This window comes from Nannobrachium achirus (assembly GCF_963921795.1).
Source record: "Nannobrachium achirus genome assembly, chromosome: 13".
NCBI lineage: Eukaryota > Metazoa > Chordata > Actinopteri > Myctophiformes > Myctophidae > Nannobrachium > Nannobrachium achirus.
Window position 1 is genome coordinate 46444576 of NC_137833.1, and position 23739 is coordinate 46468314.

Genomic DNA, 23739 nt, shown 5'->3' on the forward strand with positions numbered 1-23739 from the left:
AGCTGCAACCTTTCCACTCGCCTCCCTTACAGCGCTGTGTTCTTTGCCAACTGGCTGCGCACAACAAGTTTGGGTGTTGAGAGAGAGAGAGAGAGAGAGAGAGACGGAGAAGGGTTTGCCCTTGAACAAATGAGGGCCAAAGTCACAGAGTGCCTGTGATCAATCAGTGTTTGTCACCGCTAACGAAGCCAGACACCAGTCACAAGGAGGACAACAAGACGGGAGCCTTGGAACATAGCTTAATGAGAGCCTCCTGGAGGAAGAAAGACCTTCACAGAAGTCTCTGTGTGTGTGAGCGTGTCTGTGTGTGCGTGCACGTGCGTGTGTGTGCGCGTGTGTGTGTGTGTGTGTGCCCCCACATCATACAACTGCACCATAGAGTATGTCTGACACTCTGGTAGAGAGTAATGCCTGATTTATTCGCTATCGCACTATGGTGTCGTGCAGCGAAAATAGCCGATCTATAAGCTCCCAACGCGTCGACGCGCTGTGAGCTTCTAGATCGGCTATTGTTGCTGCACAACCCCACCGCACAATGCAGTATTTCAATCGGACATAAGTGTGAGTGAGGTAAGCGAGGCGGTGCGAAGTTCCCTCTGAGGTTTTACAGCTGGGCTCCGGGTGACTCAGAGCAGATGTTTTTTTTTTTTTTTTCGGTGCAGGAAAGTCAGCGATGCTGCAGGCGGCTGCCAGGCCCGGGCCACGGTTTAACCCATTTAGGCCCTAGAATTATTGAATCCTTTAACCGGTGAAAAATAGCAGATATACAAGCTCGCAGAGTGCCGCGCTGCGAGCTTGTAGATCTGCTATTTTTGAAAAAAGTCGTGAAAATGTGTGCAAATCTTTGAATATTATGTATTTTCAAAGCGAACTTTTGTAACTCAAGTTTTGCTTCTGGGTGGTCCCTGGAACTAAAATATTTTGAGATGGGGGTCCGTGGCCAAATACGTATCATTTTGGGGGTCCTTCACATGAAAAGGTTTGAGAACCACTGACACAGTAGTCTCTCAAGAACAGACTAACTGAGCCCCATTTAGTGAAAAGGACCTTTTCTTTGACGATGGCTAGCCAGATTGCTGACATGGAAACATTGGTTTTTCAAAAAATCTTAGAAGGATTCAAAAACACTTATAGAATTGTGTCAAAATTCTAATTTTCACGATCTTTCAAAAATAGCAGATCTACAAGCTCGCAGCGCGGCACTCGGTGCCGCGCTGTGAGCTTGTAGATCTGATATTTTTCAATAGTTAAAGCATAAAATAATGATACACTATAATGTGTACCCGTTCTGAACGGTCTAAGCCCCCCCTGGTGGTGTCCCTCCTGCTGCCTGCAGCGCCCGTGCATAATTATAAACTCCAGCCCGGCGGCCTCAGACACCTCGCAGTCATCATCTGTCTTGTCGCTGTCACTCGGATTCCAGGGGTCGGTTTGAGAACCGCTCGTTGCCTCTGCCGGCGGTGTGACAAGTGGGGGAATTTGGGTTTTCCGCACTGTGGCTGCAAGAGTCTACTGTTTGTCACATTTAGTTCTTTATACGCAGCGATTGTAGGGAATCATGTGGATCCCGGGATACGTGTGGAAATGGCGTGGCTCCAATGTGGATCCCGGGTGACAGGCACTGACAGGCACACATAGACATCTAAGGGGGCTTGAACCCCTGCCCTTTTATCCGTCTGTAAAAAAGTGCCCTCTCCAGACCATGAATGCAAGTTTTTACTATGGTGAGAGAAATGCAAATGCCTTCTTCCATGCCATACGTGAAGGCAGCATTCAAGGGAATTGCCTTGTCCAAACTCTCCTGAACTTGAATGCAGTGTCTTATGTTGAAAGAATTGCCCTCTCTGTGTAGAAATCCATGCAGTTGCACCACATCTCCAGTATTGACTTGATTAAGCTTAGTTCAGTGTGGTATCAACCTTAGCCCCATTGACTTTAAATTGTCTTTGGCCTACTGGCAGCATGCATTGACCATCACTGATTTGCACAATTAATAGTTCTAGACACACATACAGACCCTCATATATACCAGTAAGACACCCTAGGGCGAGAAGCGACCTCGCCCTTTGCACATGGGCGTGTGCAGACTATAAGATATAACCCCATATATGGAGATATAGCCCCAGATATGGAGATATAGCCCCATATATGGAGATATAGCGCCATATATTTAGATCCCTGATGTCATCAATATTATTCAGCAGAAGGATATAGCCCCATATATGGAGATCCCTGCTGTCATCAATATCATCCCAGTTCAGCAGAAGGATATAGGATATATCCACATAAATGGAGATATAGCCGTCCCTGATGTCATCATGTACCGTTGTTTGCTGTTGAGATTGGCACATTTCACCCAGGTTTTTCGTCACTTTGTCTGCTGACTTCACTCAGCAACGAAATAAACAGAAAATAAACAAATGACGTCCAGTTGTGCAATACCTGTCTGTGATGTAGGCATTGTTTCAGCATGCGGCTGTTACCATGGTGGCGACACTTTATTATCAGTGATGTCAGCATGCAGACAGATGGCGGACATCATCTACAAATTTGGGCATCAGCTTGCGGCTGTTACCATGGTGGATGTCACCATGCTCATCTCCAAATGTGGGCATTGTTTCAGCATGCGGCTGTTACCATGGTGGCGACACTGTGTAGTATCGGTGATGTCAGCATGCTCGTTTCCAAATATGGGCATTGTTTCAGCAAGCGGATGTTACCATGGTGGATGTCACCATGCTCATCTCCAAATTTGGGCATTGTTTCAGCATGCAGCTGTTGCCATGGTGGCGACACTGTGTAGTATCAGTGATATCAGCATGCGTGATGTCAGCATGCAGACAGACGTTCAGACAGACAGACAGACAGACAGACAGACAGACAGACAGACAGACAGACAGACATTCGGTAAATGAATAGTTAGATATAAGTTAGAACAGTGATTCTCAAAGTGGATTCCAGGGACTCAGTGAGTTCCTTTATGAGGGTCTAAATTGACTCATACAAGTCTGTAACTCTAACAGTGTACAAATGTTACGAAATGGACCCACGGGTCCATTTCGTAACATTTGTACACTGTCAGAGTTAAGGGGAGACCTTGAAAAGTAAAAGTTCGAGAAACACTGAGCTAGAATATGGGGCGAGGACTTCCACCGTGGCTCTGTAACAGGTGTTAGCTCTCCTCAGAGCTGGACCAGGAGCATCATTAGAGGCTGTAATGGTGCCTGAAGGATCAATGCCCACAGGAAACAAGCCATTAGAGTGAAGTCAGCACCTCACCTCTCCCCACCCCCGCCTCCTGGCAAGGAGCAAATCAATAGTGAATGGCTGACGGCTTCCAGGCAGGGCTGATGAGCCGCGTGCTGCATTGCAACCCAGTGAAAATACAGTAGGAATAAATCCTAGTGGAAGGGTCTCTGTGCTGGCTCGCCAGGGGTTATTTTTGGACAGAATGAACCACGTCATAAACCCTACATCCTTGCTGTTGAGGCAGAAACCTCTTATCTCCATATTTTAACTTTTCGTATTTTATTCGCGAATTAAAGGAGTAGTTCACCCCCAAAATGACTTTTCTTCTATTGATTACTCACAACCATGGAGACTTGAGTTCAATAATATTTTTACTTTTTTGTCGCATTCCTTAGACAATAATACGATTACAATAAATGTACCTAATAAATAAAATATGGATCTCTAAATCCATAGTTAAAATAAGAAGAGACGAGCCAAAGGACTATATTTAAATTGCTGTATTGAGGAGAGACAGACAAGGTAGACAGACAGTTCTAAATCTCTCCCCACCCTAACGGTAGGTCGAGCATTCTCTCTCTCCTCCAAGATGGAGGAAAACATGTATATAAAGACATACAGTTTATGACAGTAAGAAGCGTGGAACTCATTCATTTGTTCCCAAATCAAAACAAGGAAGTAGTGCCACGTAGTGCTTGTAATTTTCCACTACTAGTGACTTATATCAGACAGAGGAAGACAGTGAGTCTGGTGACATACAGTATAAACCAAAACATGATTCTATTCAGGGCATTCAAAGTTATTATGACCTTTAATCAGTTTGCCTGAACCTACAGTATGCGACCAAAATGTGGTCTCTTATATACTGTACGTTCAGTTCATATTATGCCTTTATATGGTCATATGAGACTCATACACCAATAACATAATTATGTATCATAATTTATCCTAACAATCTATCCTTTTTATTTTTGTATGAGGTTCATATGACCTCCATATTAAACATTTTATCAGGGTAATAATAATAATAATATGAAGACAAAAGAGAACTGTAATAAATCCTTAAAGTTGAAGAAACTTGACACCAAATAAAAATATTTCATCGTTTTTTACAGATGAATGGAGACAGAATTAAAATTGAATAAACAAATAAGAATAAAGAATAAAGAATGAAAAAAAGAAAAAGGGAATTAAAAAGTCCTTATGTCCAGTGATCGGATGACGATGATGATGATGATGATGATGATGATGATGATGATGACGTGGTGGGGCATTGTAGAGACGTGAGGGAGGAGGACGCAGGATGCAGTTGATGTGGGGCCGGTTCTTCTGGGTCTGGGTAGTCTTCTTTCTTCTCAGGTAGTTTCCTATACGGGGCAGAGGACTTGGCCAGTTTACTGTTTCCAAACAATTTAGTTCATCATGATAGTGTTTGTACTACACATGGATGGCATCAACAACAGTGCAACTTAGACTCACCGACAAGGCACGATTTTTACATCGTGCCGCTGCGGTTGATTGGCTCGTGCACTGGTCTGGCCGGGCCTCAGGTCGTGGTTCGTCTGCACCCCATCAGTCAGGTGGTTTTCGATGATGACCCGATTCTCCTCCTTCCCCACACTGCAGTCCTCTCTCCGTCACCGTCAGCCCATGTAAACAGAAATATTTCAAATTAAGTTTCAAATTGAAATCATAAATCAATGAAAAACCAAATTAAATAAATTAAAATCAAATTAAAATTAAAATATATTAAACAATTAAAATATATTAAACACTCCCCTTCTTGTTACAACTTATAGTTGTGACATAAAAGTTAAATCAAATAATTTAAATTGTTTAAATCAATGAAAAGGGCTTCAATTCATGCACTACAGTACAGTACAGTGGGCACAGGGGGACAGCTGCACAGTGTCAGTACAGTGTCAGTGATAAGTAATACGCCTCAGGGGCGAGAAGCGACCTTGTGTCCTTCTCAACAATGGGGTCTAATTTGGTTGTTATGGTAACCGGGGACATGACGTTCCCAACAGAGGTTTATGGGTAATGAAGTCTTCACAGTAAATGTATTCATAACAAGACAGGATAGAACCAAAACAAAATACCATAGACAGTAAACAGTCAGAATGTTGTTGAAAATGGAAGAGACAGAGACTTGTTCCCAAAACAATTCTCTCACACACAGACCATCTGACCTCGACAGATCCAGGTGGTTTCTCAGACAGGCACACATACGCACACACCTCAAAAGGCATGAATCACAGTCACACGCACGCTCACGCACGCACTCAGGGAGTGAAAGAGATAAGGGTCAGAGCGACATTTACGCACACACAGGCGCTTGCCCGCACTCACACATACATTATTGGGACGGCACACAAGTGCACGCACGCACACGCACACACAGGCTCACAGAGATGGGAGTCAGAGAGGGGGGGTTTACACCCACACGCACAAATCTTCTGCTCGCACACACACACCGTAGCCTACGGCAAACTCATTCTCACAAAGAAGTCATCAAATAAATGAAATTATAGTATAATACACAGCCAGAAGCCTCTAGTAGTTTTTAAAACTTAACGTTACAACATATTATATTAATTTAGGCTAGTTCCTGACTCCCCTGCCTGCATCGCGACTGCAGCAAGGGAGTGAGGGACAGATAGAGTAAACAGGAATTATCGATACTGTAAACGACCCATAGTCCTATGGATGGCTCTAAAGTCTTAAAGTTACAACAGTTTAAATTAATTTAGGCATCAATAATTTGAGTTAGTTATTCTTAGTCTTAAATCTTAACTTTAATTTCTCAGAGACATTTTAAAACGTCTTAAAAGTATTTAATATTACAGAAAACAGAACTGGTCAGTAACATAGTCTTAAAGATAAAATATTGTTTCTCACTTTCCAAATGGCTTGGCGCAAAGCCATGAAACTGAGAGACCCAAATAAACACAGTATTATCGGTACATAAACAGATAACAGTAACAAACTGACAAATACTGACCATTTCATATGGTCCAGTCATACAATACAAATACTGACAAATAACATCCAACTGTACGGGGTATACAGAGATTCTGCCTGGGTCTACAGTGGGGATAACTGTACTGGGTCTACAGAAAAACTGCCTGGGTCAACAGTGGGTATTAAACAAATAATGACCCTTCATAGGGTCCAGACAAACAAATAATGACAAAAACAACTGTACCGAAAAAAGTTAAAGTATGAAAATATTTGTCTCTCCTCATGGCAATGAGAGGCAGAGACCAGAGAAAATAGATAAAAATAGAATAGGGAGTTTGTACACACACCCTTAAACTTTGTAAGAAGAAACAAAGAGTTTTACGAGTTACGACCATTCAGTATCTATAGCAGATAAGGGTTAATTTACGACGCGTGTCAAACCAAAACATTATTAGGAGCTTAGGACTCCTCCAGACGGAGGGAGAACATCATTCACAAATCATATCCATTATCCTAACATTAACATCGTTAATTCAAAATTCAACAGACACGACGCGTTACAGGGATTTAGTAAATATGTACTTATCTTAATCAACTTAGGAATTTGCCGATGCGCAGAAATCCAGGAGGCGCAGCCGGGCGGTGGTGCATCGGTGGAAAATCCAGCCTTTCGTCACGGTCCGGTGCTGCTCCTGGATGTCTACGCGGTTCCACATTAATCCAAAACTCATAACACTGTTGTCAAATAAAATCCTTTGTCTGAAAATACAGCAATTAGAGATAAAATCCTGGCTGGTACTTTTTCATACGTGTTGCAACATTGTTCCACCGGGGGAGAGAGTGAACCATGGCTAAACAGCCTGAACACTCCGTCCCTCAGTCGGCCAATGTTGACAAACTGTATGCGGCTAACGAAGGACCAATTAATAAATAAATTATGGATCTCTAAATCCATAGTTAAAATAAGAAGAGACGAGCCAAAGGACTATATTTAAATTGCTGTATTGAGGAGAGACAGACAAGGTAGACAGACAGTTCTAAATCTCTCCCCACCCTAACGGTAGGTCGAGCATTCTCTCTCTCCTCCAAGATGGAGGAAAACATGTATATAAAGACATACAGTTTATGACAGTAAGAAGCGTGGAACTCATTCATTTGTTCCCAAATCAAAACAAGGAAGTAGTGCCACGTAGTGCTTGTAATTTTCCACTACTAGTGACTTATATCAGACAGAGGAAGACAGTGAGTCTGGTGACATACAGTATAAACCAAAACATGATTCTATTCAGGGCATTCAAAGTTATTATGACCTTTAATCAGTTTGCCTGAACCTACAGTATGCGACCAAAATGTGGTCTCTTATATACTGTACGTTCAGTTCATATTATGCCTTTATATGGTCATATGAGACTCATACACCAATAACATAATTATGTATCATAATTTATCCTAACAGTACCCTCATTGATTCCGAATAAATCCGGAATCAATGGGGGTAATTTACTTTATCCAAATGTTTGTCTTAGGAATGCGACAAATACAAAAAAATATTATTGAACTCAAGTCTCCATGGTTGTGAGTAATCAATAGGAAAAAAATGTCATTTTGGGGTGAACTACTCCTTTAACGCCCCTACTTGATCACACTGCAGCGTCACATGGAAGCATCAAAAGCAGCAGATCCACAGTTTTGGACATATGAGGTTTCCACCAGACAGACAGAGACGATATACTTCGGTGACCAAAGTCCCAGATTTTATACATGGCCCCTTGCTTTTCCCCCCCTGCACCAAATCTCGTCTGTGAGAAAAGCCGGCCTAGAGTGTGATACGTTGCAGGTTTACGGTTTTATGAATGTATTATTATTTACTTATTATTATCACTGCTGCAATAACCACAGCAAAGCAAGCACTCAAGACAGACATGTATTAGCCTGGCTCCAACCCATAGACCCGCCCACTCTCAGAGTGGACTGTTTCTCTGGTCTGGTGTTGAGTAAATGAATCGGCAGTTTACTGTCCAAAATGTCAGCTCCTCCAATGAGTGCAGGTGGGACTATCGAATATCCAATCTGCGCAGCAGTTGAAACGATTACATTTTAGGAAGTTCACACACCAGGCAGGCAGGCAGGCAGGCAGGCAGGCAGGCAGGCAGGCAGGCACGCACGCACACACACACACACACACTGATTTCACCAAGCTGTTAATGTTGATTACATGTTTCTGGTCGCAGTTCTGTGTGGAAGCAGTCACTGGCACAGACAGACAAAAACACACACACACACACACACACACACACGCCGCGACCGCACAGCCGCACAAAAGTCTCTCCCCTGTAAATCGTTCAGACAGGGCACAATGTCAGACTCAAGCTTCAGCTTCAGAGTCTGAAATCAGGCTACACAAAACAAAAAATGTCCTCTACAGAATGCGCAGTAGTCGCATGACAGAGTGCTGGCTGCACCAAACAATGAAAAAACAATGACAAATGCACATCACAGTCACAACCAGTCATATTTTCTTAAACAACACGAAAGCACGCAACACATTCATTATTCAACAGGCTTTGCCACATACGTATCCCAACCAGCACACAGACACAACTAAGACACTAGGGGTCTTCAACAGGGGGTCCGGGACCCCTAGGGGGTCCTCAGAGTTACTACAGGGGGTCCCCCAAATCTTCCAATCCTTTTTTATATTAACCCTAGTTTCCATATTCTGAGAACTGTAGCCAAAAATAGCAAATCTACAAGCTCACAACGCCTCGCGCTGCGAGGCGTTGTGAGCTTGTAGATCGGCTATTTTCGGCAAAGAGGTTTGGTGTAGAGGGGAAAAAGAGCAGACTAAGTACGGAGTGAAAGGTCAAGTTTATTAAGTATTGACAGCTCAAGTGGTTAAATACAGTACCTGAAAACACAAATTGACATGAATCCAAAATACACTGATGATTGTGCTGTCAAACAATGGAACTATATGGAATCTATGAAAAGTTAGTGGGGGTCCCTGCTTCATCTCTCCCTCAACTAAGGGGTCCTTGGCCTGAAAACGTTGAAGACCCCTGCACTAGGGGAAAAGGAAAGGCAAAATAAACTTGGCAACTTACTATTGTTGGTAGCTCCTTCCGAATGGAGCTACATATTGTTGACAAGTGGACGTCCGGTCCAGGGAGCTCGCACTCATTAATGTCAAGAAACAAGTAACTTATTAACTGATTGAAACGGCAAAACCAAAGTTATTAGTTTAACTTCTTCTATGATCTAGAACAGAATTAGCTTCTCTATTGTTTACAACTACAAGCAGCCCAGGGCATGTTCCAACAGCTGATCTTGAGTCTTGAGTGTTGCCAGATTTTGCGAGAGAAACAAGCAACCAGGTACATTAAAACAAGCCTTACTTAATTACTTATAAGCCAACAACTTGGCAACACAGACAAAACCATTTTGCAGGAAAACATGGGGGTGCAGAAATATAAGAGCGGCTATTAAATCATTCAAAAAGCATTGTGTTTGTGTGGGAATGACTTCAAAAGATACTATATAAGTATTGCAAAATTCTTATTATTCTAAATGACTTTTAAATATCTTCTGGGGGGGACAAATATGACTCTGGTCTGGAAGGAGACACGTCCCCTGCAATTGTTTACTCTTCAGACATAAAAATGCTTTAAAATGTAATTTATGATTTTTTATGGTTAGTTGATTTTGACAGAAATGAACTAACCCCAGTGCGTTCCTTGACAATCGGTCAAAGCACAATATATTTTTGAGATCGTTCAGCGGTAATGTAAAGTATACATGTACATATCGTTGTCAATGTGCTAAAAATGGCATGACTAATTCAGCGTGTCAGAGTAATTTATACTTCATCACTCCACCCTTTCACTCCACACAAACAACATATTTTTAAAGCAACGCTTGTCCAAAGCATAAATTAAACCTTTGTGTTTTGAGTCGCCGGAACAAAACGTCAGTTGAGAACTACAGATAATGTTTATAGTTTGCGTAACATTGTGGTTCACTATTTTAGGCCCATCTTATTCTTGGTGTACTTTGAAACATGTTGCCCAAAATAGGCACACCAAGTTGATAGTTTTGAGCTCCAGATAGCGTTAGTGTCGGTGTCCCCTAAAACCCTAAACCCCTAGGGGGTCCTCAGAGTTACTACAGGGGGTCCTCCAAATCTTTGTGTGATGTACTTTTTTTCCTCCATTTTTATATTAACCACTTGAACCCTAGCGTCCATATTCTGAGAACTTTAGCCAAAAAATAACAGATCGGCTATTTTTGGCAGACTAAGTACAGAGTGAAAGGTCAAGTTTATTAAGTATTGATGGTTCAAGTGGTTAAAACACAAATTGACATGAAATCAAAATACATTGATGATTGTGCTGGCAAACGATGAAACTATATAGAATCTCTGAAAAGGTTGGGGGGGTCCCTGCTTCATCTCTCTCAACTAAGGGGTCCTTGGCCTGAAAACGTTGAAGACCCCTGATCTAAACACTCAGCTCACAGCCCCCTACCACCACCACCACCACCACCACCACCCGCCCCACCCATACCCCATACACCCCCACCCAACACCCAGCTCACTCAACCCTTGTCGTATATAATGAAGTCATCTGTGCCGCTGTCACACAAATGTTGACTAGGATTAGTAGCCTCTCGGATGAAGTCACACACACACGCACACACACACACACACACACACACACACACACACACACACACACACACACACACACACACACACACACACACACACACACACACACACACACACACACACACACACAGGGCAAAGACAGATATAGTGGGCAGATTGATTGACTGATTGATTGATGGAGGATGAGATTTAATTGTCACCACACAGCTGATAGCACTAGGACCCATGCCTGCCGGAGAGGAGAGTAGAGGAGAGGAGAGGAGAGGAGAGGAGAGGAGAGGAGAGGAGAGGGAGACAAAAGTAGAAGCGAACAGTATACCACCTGTCCCCACTCCCCACACACGCACACGCACACGCACACACACACACACACACACACACACACACACACACACACACACACACACACACACACACACACACACACACACACACACACCGCTGTGTCAGTGTCAGAGTGAGTTATGAGCCACAGCAGCACAGAGGGAGTACAGAGGAGGAGAAGGAGCAACCAAACAAGTGTGTCAGTGTGTTCCAGGAAATGAAGGAGAGAGAGAGACAGAGAGAGAGAGAGGGGCGGAGAGACAGAGAGACAGACAGACTGACACAGAGAGAGATCTGAGGGGGTCTCAGATGGGAGGGTCTGCGCCGAAAGGGATGTTAAACAGGAAAAGCGCTGGTCCTACCAACCCCCACCCCCCTCTCTCCCTCCTCTGTCTCTGTTTGCTCTGCTCTCTCTCTCTCTCCACAGCTCCCTGTTCGCCCTTCTCCCCGATCACCCTCCAGTGACCCCCCCCCCTCTCTCTCTCCCCCTCCTACTCCTCAAATCTGAAGCCAGACTTCAATGCCCCCCCCCCCCCCCCCCCCCCCCATCCGCACACACACACTCCCTCGGAGCACAATCACGGCAAAGAAATCCTTCCTCTGTTCTCGTCCAAAACCTAGAACTGCAACCGTGTCTGCTATTGCCACCACCCACCCCCACCCCCAGCACCACCACCACCCCAACACCCAATTGGGTTCATTTGGTTTTCTTTTGTGTTTTGTACTCTTAAATCTCTCTTTCCAACTCGCCTATAAGTTAGACTATTTGAAACTATTTTCTTTATTTTTTTTTATTTTTCAATTATAAGAAGAAAAAAAGGTCACATTTTCTTCAAATGTCAACTTTTTTTTCAAAAATGTCAGCATTCTTCACAATTCATTGGGGAAAATATTTCAAAAATAGACGGTCTACAAGCTCACAGCATGTCGTGGCACAAAGTTGGCTATGTTTTAATAGCCGGTGTGAAAAAGGACTTAAATGGTTAAACAATGTTTGAATAATCTCTTGAGTCAACAAACACTCCCTCCCATCTCAGCCTCTTGTACCCTGTCAGCCTCTTGTCCAGTTCTCGCGTCCCATAATTCCCCAGTGCGGCGTGCGTGAGCACGCCAATGTTTTGCTATGTCTGCTATGACTTCGGGGCGTCACACCAAATTCTGGGCCCTGGGTACAAGGATTCACTGCGGGCCCCCCATGAATGTTAACTATTGAAAAATAGCAGATATACAAGCTCACAGCGCGGCACCGAGTGCCGCGCTGCGAGCTTGTATATCTGCTATTTTTGAAAAATCGTGAAAATGTGTGCAAGAAACCTATAAGGACCCCCAAGATGATATGTATTTGGCCACGGACCCCGATCTCAAAATCTTTAGTTCCAGGGACCCCCCAGAAGCAAAATTTGAGTTACAAATGTTCGCTTAAAAAATACATATATTCAAAGATTTGCGCACATTTTCACGACTTTTCAAAAATAGCAGATCTACAAGCTCGCAGCGCGGCACTCGGTGCCGCGCTGTGAGCTTGTATATCTGATTTTTTTCAATAGATAGGGCCCCTCCACCTTGGGCCCCAGTAACTCAGTCCCACTTTCCTACCCCCGGTGACGCCCCTGTCTGCTATCTTGTCATCTGGCTAACGTGTGTACAGTAGGGTAGGATGGAGATAACGGCGCTCATGACATGAGAAGCAGACAGGAGGAAGTCATCGGGTTGTCTATGGTTTCCACATTAGAGCTTTGGCTCGGATCCAAACACCAGAGATTCCTTCTGAGGGTGGAGAACTCCCCGACCTCCTTTAAAAAAGTTCTTGGCTCCCGGAGGTGTTTGGCGTGAATCAGCATGTGTGTGTGTGTGTGTGTGTGTGTATGTGTGTGTGTGTGTGTGTGTGTGTGTGTGTGTGTGTGTGTGTGTGTGTGTGTGTGTGTGTGTGTGTGTGTGTGTGTGTGTGTGTGTGTGTGTGTGTGCGCGCGTGCGTGCGTGCGTGCGTGCGTGCGTGTTTTTGCCAAATCTGCACAAAACTGTCCATGAAAAAAAAAATCTCCACAGCAAGCAATAATTGTGTTTGTCTGTGTTTCTAAGAGGGCAAGTAAGGACAGAGTACAGTACATTTAGGAATTTGACTACCGTGTGCATGCTTGCACAGCAGCACAAACACAATGGCCCTCGTTTATCTCCATTATCTGTCTAACCTAGAAACCAGCGCGGATCTGACCGCAGCTATCATCTCATGGCAGCTCTCACACGTGATTTATGGAAAGGTTGTATGCTGCCAGTCACAGCGTAAGAATGATCTGCTGTTGAGAAATGTGGTGGCTGAAAATGATCGTCATTTAAATATCAGTATCATGGTCAGTATCATATCAGTAACATGTCAGTATTATGGTCAGTATTGTGGTCAGTATTGTGGTCAGTATCATGTCAGTATCATGGTCAGTATCATGTCAGTATCATGTCAGTATCATGTCAGTATTGTGGTCAGTATTGTGGTCAGTATCATGTCAGTATCATGTCAGTATCATGTCAGTATCATGTCAGTATTGTGGTCAGTATTGTGGTCAGTATCATGGTCAGTATCATGTCAGTATCATGTCAGTATCATGTCAGTATTGTGGTCAGTATTGTGGTCAGTATCATGGTCAGTATCATGTCAGTATCATGTCAGTATCATGGTCAGTATCATGTCAGTATTATGGTCAGTATTGTGGTCAGTATCATGGTCAGTATCATGTCAGTATCATGTCAGTACATGTCAGTATCTAAAACATTAAAGTGTCGTAGTCGGAAAGTATGAAGTCTGCAAGGCGAATATGGATTAGAATGATCACGTCACAATTCTCAACATAATTCAATTCACAACCAATAACGTGTCAAAATGAGCACTATAAATATATTTATCATGCAAAATTATGACATTTAGACCATTTAATTTAAGTCAAATTAATGTGGGGATCCATGGCCTAATGAAAGTCATGATTTCATGGCGGACCATTGCATGAAGACGTTTGAAATGCCCTGCGTTAAGTGTGTGTGTGTGTGTGTGTGTGTGTGTGTGTGTGTGTGCGTGTGTGTGTGTGTGCGTGCGTGTGTGCGTGTGTGTAGGGTGATCTACCTGCAGGTCAGCATGAATGAAGGCCTCTCTTACATCACCAGCTCTGTGCACATCACCACCACTGAATGTGTGAGTATGAAATGCACACACTATTCATACATACTGTATGTACATACTTATGATGTAGGCCTATATGCACACTATTCATACATACTGTATGTACATACTTATGATGTAGGCCTATATGCACACTATTCATACATACTGTATGTACATACTTATGATGTAGGCCTATATGCACACTATTCATACATACTGTATGTACATACTTATGATGTAGGCCTATATGCACACTATTCATACATACTGTATGTACATACTTATGATGTAGGCCTATATGCACACTATTCATACATACTGTATGTACATACTTATGATGTAGGCCTATATGCACACTATTCATACATACTGTATGTACATACTTATGATGTAGGCCTATATGCACACTATTCATACATACTGTATGTACATACTTATGATGTAGGCCTATATGCACACTATTCATACATACTGTATGTACATACTTATGATGTAGGCCTATATGCACACTATTCATACATACTGTATGTACATACTTATGATGTAGGCCTATATGCACACTATTCATACATACTGTAAGTACATACTTATGATGTAGGCCTATATGCATGCATCATCAACGCATGGTATGAATCGTTACTCTACTAAACCCTAGCACATGTTGTAAACCTGACTCATGCAGTAATTCTTAGTCGCACAACGAAGATAGCCGATGTACAAGCTCACGACGGGTTTGCAGAGCACAGATTGGCTATTTTTGGGGGTGCACGACAGTGGCGCACGACCATTTATGAATCAGACATTACTGGGAAAATGTCTTACAGTTTTTCACAATTGTTAACACACAAAAATCGAAAATTCAGCACAATTTGCACAACCTTAACTTCGTGTACCTATCGCTCGACCTGATTTGGCACACTCCCTTATCTGCATTACACTCTGATTTTCCTTCTTTACACTCTGATGTCAATTACACATATCCTTGTCGTCTAAACACTACACACAATGTTCAGCTGTTCGCATTTTGAGTGTGAAGTTTTCAGTTTTGTGTGTGCAGTTTTGAGAAAGCCATTATTGTATTGAGAAACGTGTGTTAACAATCGTGAAAAACTGTAATACATCACAAGCATTTTAACCACTTCATCCATTGGCTGTAAAAGAAAAGAGCAGATCTGCAAGCTCGCAGCGCGTCTTCTTCGCGCCACGCTGCGAGCTTGCACACAGTGTTGATTTCGTCGACTAAGAAATTAAAACTAAACAAAAACTAAGCTGTGGTGACTAAAACTAAGACTAAATATATTGACAATTTTGTGAACAAAATAAAAACTAGACTAAAACGTTGGGGAGGGACTAGTGCTGAAGAGAGTCATTTTATGTTTGGTTGCTCTCAGGTGTTGCGTGCTGAAGTTAGCCGATCTACAAGCTTGTAGATCTGCTATTTTCAGCACATAAACAAGTGTAAAATCAGTCATTACGATGCCATCAAGGCCTGCCGAAATACATTTTAGTCGACTAGATCAACTGTAGATTTAGTCGCCTAAAAACGTTTGATATTTAGTCGACTAAATTTAGACTAAAACTAATACTTTTCAGGTGACTAAATTATGACTAAAACTAAATTACATTTTTATTCAAAAGACTATGACTAAAACTAAATCAAAATTTGCTGTCAAAAACAACACTGTCTGCAAGCTCGCAGTGCGTCTTCTTCGCGCCACGCTGCGAGCTTGCACATCTGCTATCTTTGTCCCGGCGACGTGTCATCTGATCTGACCGTGTTCTTTCAAACTCCTCTTTCTACTTCCTCCTCTGTTTGTGTCTTTGTAGCCTCTTGTCCTCCTCTGTCCTCTCTGGGGTCTCCTCTGTCCTCTCTGGGGTCTCCTCTGTCCTCTCTGGGGTCTCCTCTGTCCTCTCTGGGGTCTCCTCTGTCCTCTCTGGGGTCTCCTCTGTCCTCTCTGGGGTCTCCTCTGTCCTCTCTGGGGTCTCCTCTGTACTGTCTGTCCTCAGAGGAGACTGTGAGTACCAAACGTCTCTTTTCTCTTTCCACTTCTGTCCTCGCTCACAGACACACGCACGCACGCGCACACACACACACACACACACACACACACACACACACACACGCACACAGAGAACGCCTTTGTCTGTTTTATCTGCAAAAGGTTTTAGCCCCCTCTCCCCTCTCTGCTGTGTTTTTGTTTAATCTTTATCCCTATATATCGTCGTTATCGGGTGGAAACCTTGTATGTCCAAAACCGTTCGTTTTGCATTTAACATTTTTAAAATGATTTAAACTATCTACAAGCACACAACGCCTCGCACTGCGAGGCGTTGTGTGCTTGTAGATCTGCTGTTTTCACTACTTTTGTGCTACGGCCTTGAGCGATGAAGCGGGGCTTTACTTTGCGAAAGAACGTACAAATTTGAAACTTGGAGATACGAGGTTTCTGTCGGACAGTGACGCTATACGTGTGTGTGTGTGCGCGTGTGCGCGTGTGTGTGTGTGTGTGTGTGTGTGTGTGTGTGCGTGTGTGCGTGCGTGCGCGCGTGCGTGTGTGTGTGCGTGCACAGTTCGATGGCACCATTGTGCTGATCTCCTTGCTGGTACTGTTCTTGGTGTTGGCGCTGGTCCTCATGTGGTGGTTCTGGCCCCTGTGCTGCACTGTGGTAAGTGTCTTTTTACACTGTGAATTGTGCTACCCGTGAACGACTCCTCTTGTCATTTTGTGATAAATTAGTGTTTATCAAGGGGGGGGAGGAGGGGGGTAGAGCACTCCATGGAGGGTGTTCACTTTTGAGAACATCTGGAGGGGGGGGGGGGGGGGGGGGGCTAGAAGAGTCATATTTTTGAATGGGGGGGTGGGGGGGGGGGGGTGTTTGCTGAGGTGCGCTCTGGAGGGGAGGGGGGGGGGGAGTGTTTGTGTTTCTTATTACTTTTTTTCGAGTGCACATTAACACATCGTTAATCTAAGAGTTAGATAATTCCTTTCGACCTCAGGCTACATCACTGATGATAGTGTACGCCCCAGTTGCATCCTTGTGATGTTTTTCTTTTTCATTATTGATGCATTACACATACTTTCTGAACATAGCAGGTATTCCATGTTGAATCACATTACTGAATGGTGGACCCTGCCTCTAGGCTAACTGTTGCCAGCAACATTACTTACTTATTACTTACTAATTACTCTTCAGGTTTTCCTTTCATTACATTCATATACCAACTCCAAGCCAAGTAAAGTAACATTTTATTATAACCCAAAATCATAATGTCCCAAAGGGCTGCACATAAAAACTAAACAATAGTAAAAGAAACAACACTTAAAATGTGAGACTGCAAAGTTTATACATACAGGCACACATAACAAGTAACATAAGTAAAAACAATATGATTGTTGATATGTAGGATGGAGCAAGGTTGGTTGATTTAGGTAGTCCAGTTAAGGGTTCACTGCCTTGCTCAAAGGTTTTCTGGCTCATGGATGCCACAGGCATTCAAACGGGGGCCATTAGACATGAGGAGACCATTCTAAACCCTTGGTCATCTTACCTGCTGCTGCTGCTGCTAATATTTTGTTTGCTGAGGTGCGCTCTGGGGGGGTGTTTGTGTTTCTTATTACTTTAGCTTTTTATGGCGGTTTATTCGAGTGCACATTAACACATCGTTAGATGTCTTTAGTTAAGTGAGTTACGATTTGTTAATGAAACCATTTATCTGATAAAGGCAGGGTTTACGTCCCAGATATTTCTCCCTTCCGGCTCCCAAACTGTGGAATGAACTCCCCACTGCAATTCACCCTTTGTCAGCCTTCTGGTTGGTCCCTGACTGACCAACCAGCAGGCTCTTTCTGCCTTGTTCTGCCCTGGTTCCGCCTTATATGGTTGTTTTAGTTAAATTTGCTAAAACTTATTTTTTTTAGTAAAAAAAAAAAAACATGATATGCCCAGTCACCTGAGATGTTCCTTTTTATTGACACCAAGTTTAAAATAAGAATTCAATACACAGAACAATAAACATCAATACAAAGCAACTGAAAAACACATTATTTCAATGGTAGTGGATGGAGAGACAGGATTTTTGTCCATCCAAGAAACAGCAACCAATGGGTGCGAAGAGGAACACAACCATGGGTGGGAAGGGTCCATTAGAACTGCAGACTCACTCACCAAGTCCCCTTAATCTGAAGACTAACCTCCTCAGACGCCCATAGCACTTACCGTAGCACTTGCCCTAGCCTCGTCGACCTCGCAGGTGCAAAGGCTAAAATGTAATTTGTGTTGTTAACTTTTTTGTCAAATTGTTAAATTGTGCTCTCTTTTTAAAATTTTCTCCCCAATATCCAGGTGATCAGAGAACCTCCGCCACCCCCTCCTCCAGAACCAGTAAGTGTCTCACCACGCAAATCTCCTAGATGATTTCAGATGCATGAGATGAGTCGGTTGGTTGCTGTAACGCCAGTTGTCTCTGCGTCTCTCAGGAGTCTGACGACGAAGATGGGATGCCCAAGAAGAAGTGGCCCACGGTGGATGCATCCTACTACGGAGGAAGAGGAGTGGGCGGCATCAAGCGCATGGAGGTGTGCACGCAGGCGCACGCACACGTGCACATGCATCACGCCGACACGCATGATTCCGTGCTCGACATGCCCTACTTACTGAAGTGAAAATGTTGAAATGACAATGAAACAATGAAACAATGAAAAGAGAGGAGTTTGTGGGAGGGAGAATGTATTGGTGGAAGCTCACAACACAAAATAAACAGCGAGTGACGCTCATATAATGCTCATTATAATACAAGTATGCCTACACGATTCAACTGATATTTATTTTTGAGGGAGATAATTTTTGAAACATGTTGACCATACATTTTGTATTACTTATTTGCTGCTGGATCACATAACTTGGATTAATTCTTTACGGCAGGGATTCTCAAACCTTTTTAGGCCGTGACCCCCAAAATAAACATATTTGAACTGGGGACCCCCACCCTGACAAGCACTTGGAATTTACATTTAATTTGACTCGGTTCACAGAAAAATATTGTGCAAATAGCCGAACTACATGCTCACAACGCCTCACACTGCGAGGCGTTGTGAGCATGTAGCTATTTTCACAATGTTCGCCTCTTGCTTACTATTTGACAGTTTGGCCAGTTCGCTATTAAAACGGTACAGATACCTCCACCTTTTTTACATTAAGCTAATCATCTGGGGACCACACAAAATAATTTGGGGACCCCACTTGGGTTCCCGATCCCAAGTTTGAGAACCACTGCATTACGGCATGCTTATGCTGCTCTGTGATGGACAGTCCCTTTAAATATTTGTGAGCAACTCACCGCGTCTTGCTGTACATTTAGAAGATATTTCATACTTTTCTCTTATGTTGTTGTTGTGTAGGTGCGGTGGGGGGAGAAGGGCTCCACTGAGGAGGGTGCCAAGCTGGACAAGCCCAAAAACGCCATCGTCAAGATGCCAGAGCAGGAGTTTGAGCCTTACGAGCCCAAACCTCGGAAACCCCCCCGCCGCGCGCCCCAGCAGAGGAAGTGGTACACTCCCATCCAGGTAAGGGAAAAGGAAGGTTCCCACGGTCATGAAATTCCTGGAAATATTTTGAAATTTGAAAAATATTTTTTCCAGTACTGGAAAAGTTTTGGAATCGATCAAGGGTCCTGGAAGGTCCTGGAAAAAATAGCTATGCATTGTCTTTGGTTATTGATTTTGTTAATACCTCTGATTGGCCAAATTGTCAAATATTAGAGGCAGAAATTGTGAAAATAGCAGATCTACATGCTCACAACGCCTCGCAACGCGTGAGCATGTACCGTAGATCGGCTATTTTCACAATAAAATTCTTAGTGCTCGTCAGGGTGCCGGGTCCCCAGTTCAAAGATGATTATTTCGGGTGTCAAAGCCTGAAAAGGTTGAGAACCACTGGCATACACTACCTGTCTTTGGGCATTGCGCATAGGAGTAAGCGACTCGTTATTGAGCTGAATTATTGTTATATAGTCCTGGAAATCGGGTTAAATATTCTGGAAAAGTTTTGGAAAAGTTTTGGAAATGAATTGGTAAAGATGTGTTGGAACCCTGGAAAAGGAATAGTGAGTATTTACTGGGGGAGGGATCATCTATTTTGTGCAATTGACACCGTTGCACAACAAAGTACAGTATAAATTGGACTTTAGTTTGCGACTATGAAATGATGGCATCTTTATGTTGTGTTTATATTTTGCTTCTTAAAGATGCGGTGATATGATCATCAGGTATTATGATTATACTAGGTTTAAGATTTCTTCCTAAAAAGTGTACAGAAAAAAAAATGGTTTTTATGTGGCCATACCCACCAGTTCATAAAGTATGCCTGGTTGTCAGGTGGGTGGTGACTCAGCTGAAGTTTGCCACACCCACAGAGTTGGGTGTAAGGTAAAAGGGGAGGGGCTGAGTTTATGATGTCATTAACTCAGTGTTTTTCGATCGGGCCTTTTGACTCAGAGGCTTTCAGCTTTCAGGAAGTAACCAAAAATACACAGGGAAGACGAATTTGCACATTATAACCACAGCTGGGGGTCTATTAGAGTAATGTTATCTCCATAGACACATACAAAACAGAAAAAGTACAAAACTATGGCACCACCTCTTTAAATATGTTTGACGTTTCCTTTCTCTCCGTCTTGTCTCTCTCCCAGGGGAAGCTGGACGCGCTGTGGGCTCTGTTCCGGAGAGGATATGACCAGGTGTCCCTGATGAGACCGCGGCCTGGAGACCAGGTGAGACCGCGAGCGCACAGCCTCCATAATGTTTATTGTTCCAACGCATTCCTGCTTCACAACACAGCATCATGAAGAGAGACAGGAGGGGTGCAGAGAGCCTGAGCCAAATGCACCGACCGGTTGTGTGACCCATGGGCTCCACCAATAAACACAGGGAACTATAATGCCGAACTTGACGGGGTGTGTGTCAACACAAACACCGTCACAGTTCACATGCACACAAAAGCAAAGCAAGACAAGACAAATGTAGCATCTTAAATGTAAATGGTCATAGATGAAAATGGTGCGTTTATATTGCGCCTTTATCATTCATACACCGATGGTGGAGGAAACCATGCAAGGTCTGCTCATCGGGAGCAATTAGGGGTTCAGTGTCTTGCTTATGGACACTTCGACACTGACTCTGGGGGAGTTAGCGGAGAAAGTTTGAGTATTAGTCCACTAACATCTGTGATGTGTACTAGATAGTTCCTCCTAGTGATTTTGAACAACAATAAAATATAGCATACAGGAGAAAAACAATAAAAACCATAGAAACTAATTAACAATTAAAAGCAAGCAATAAAAACACACAACACAAAAAAACACTTAATGACTTGACTGACATATTGTTCCCCTTTGAGGCTGTTTGCTCAAATCTATGTATGTCTGCAAGAGTTCAAAAAGCCATATTTCAAAAACTGGTGGGTCACACTGTACAACCAATTTCATTTGTAGATAGTGATTTCCTGCTCTCATGGGACATGAAAAAAAAAAGAAAGAAAAAAAAACGAAATAGCAAAAGCCTAGCTCTGTGTCGTGCCGATTGACATATAGGGTTGAATTAAGAAGCAGTCATTACAATCACATGTTGAAGATGAACACAGATAACACAGAGACTTCAGACATTTGAAATCATCAATGTAAAAGCCTTTTTTTTTTAAGTGCAAATCAGTTTACCAAAGCGCTGGACTGTCCCTCTCCGCATGAAGAAGGAAGCATTTGTTCCTTTCCCTCTTTATCTCACATAAAAGCAGCAGGTGTCAGTGAATAACATCGACAGCTCTCAGCACAGATCAGACACACGCACGCACGCACGCACGCACGCACGCACGCACGCACGCACGCACGCACGCACGCACGCACGCACGCACGCACGCACGCACGCACGCACGCACGCACACACACACACACACACACACACACACACACACACACACACACTCAATGAGTCAATGAGCCACTGATGCTAGTGGTCCTGACAAAGCAGTCATTGTTAAAACACAAGGACTACTGTACCCTTCCCTGAGACTCCGACCGTCCAGAAGAATGGCCGGAGGGGGTTTTCCGGTTCTCTGTCAACCTCCACATAGTTTGCTCGCTCACTCACTCACGTCTATGATAGATGTAACACGAACCAAGTATTACCAAGACTGACATCAGCGTTTTCACCATCTCAGCAGCTTGACCAGGGACATGCTGGGCCCCTGATTCAGCCCGGGAAAAAGAGTTGGAGAGGCCCTCATTGCGCGCTATAGAGAGAGATCTCTCTCTGTAGCGCTGCTGCTACTGAAAGATTTGCCATTTCAGATCATGACAAGTGACAAGCCAGTGGGCCAATTACTGTTATGTCCAAAACCGTTTGTTTTGTATTTATCATTTTAAAAATGATTTAAACTAGTGAAAACAGCAGATCTACAAGCAGATCTGCTGTTTTCACTACTTTTGTGCAACGGCCTTGTATGATGAAGCAGGGCTTTGCTTTGCGAAAATATTTATAAATGTGAAACTTGGAGATACGAGGTTTCTGCCCGACAGTGACGATTTTTTGTTGGCCGCCCAGCCCCCAAAATGGAACAAAGGCCGACATTTTATTTAATTTTTTTTCCTAATGGCCGGCCTGGACCGGCTGGGAATGAACCGGCCGTTCGGGAGTTGTCCCGCTTTTCCCAATGGCCAGCACGTCCTTGAGCTTGACAGTGTGTGTGTGTGTGTGTGTGTGTGTGTTTGCGTGCGTGTGCGTGCGTGCGTGCGGAAGATGGGAAAGGGACAGAGAGAGAAGCTGGCACCGTTATCTAACCTTTGACCCCGTGCGTGGCATCTCATAAAAACACAAGGCGTGTTTACATGATCACATCGGTCGCCATGGCGAAAAAAAACATCTGCTCTCGGACGTAAATGGATCCATTCTGTCTTTTCTTGGCCGAGACATTATCTGTCAGATTCGTTATGTTTCCATTATATTACGGCTGTATTACAGAAATGTGGATTTGTTCATGGACGTGTGTGTGCGTACTTTCCGGTAATGTGTCTGGAGTCCTTTATTCAAAGGGTTTCGTAACGTTGTTGTCGGGCAGACACCTCTTATCTTCTCTCTCTTATTTGTACGCCCCACTTGATCGTACTACAGCAGGGGTTCTCAAACCTTTTTAGGCCGTGACCCCCAAAATAAACATATTTGAACCCTGACAAGCACTTGGAATTGTAGGTATTACATTTAATGTGACTCGGTTCCACAGATAAATATTGTAACGCCTCGCAACGGCATGTAGATCGGCTATTTCACAATGTTCGCATCTTGCTTACTTAATATTTGACCGTTTGGCCAGTTTGGCATTAAAAAAGTCCTTAAATTGT

General features: G+C 43.4%; 1 protein-coding gene across 1 annotated transcript in view; it reads left to right on the plus strand.

Annotated features, from left to right (window-relative positions):
• Nucleotides 1–23739, plus strand: part of antxr1d (ANTXR cell adhesion molecule 1d) — a gene marked incomplete at its 3' end in the record, with an annotated part of 62973 nt that overhangs the window by 29192 nt on the left and 10042 nt on the right. The window contains exons 12-17 of the mRNA XM_080741052.1: nucleotides 14303–14381; nucleotides 16923–17018; nucleotides 18696–18734; nucleotides 18830–18928; nucleotides 19751–19915; nucleotides 21040–21120. Of these exons, the coding sequence (XP_080597178.1) occupies nucleotides 14303–14381; nucleotides 16923–17018; nucleotides 18696–18734; nucleotides 18830–18928; nucleotides 19751–19915; nucleotides 21040–21120 (559 nt within the window). The remainder of the gene's footprint in view (nucleotides 1–14302; nucleotides 14382–16922; nucleotides 17019–18695; nucleotides 18735–18829; nucleotides 18929–19750; nucleotides 19916–21039; nucleotides 21121–23739) is intronic.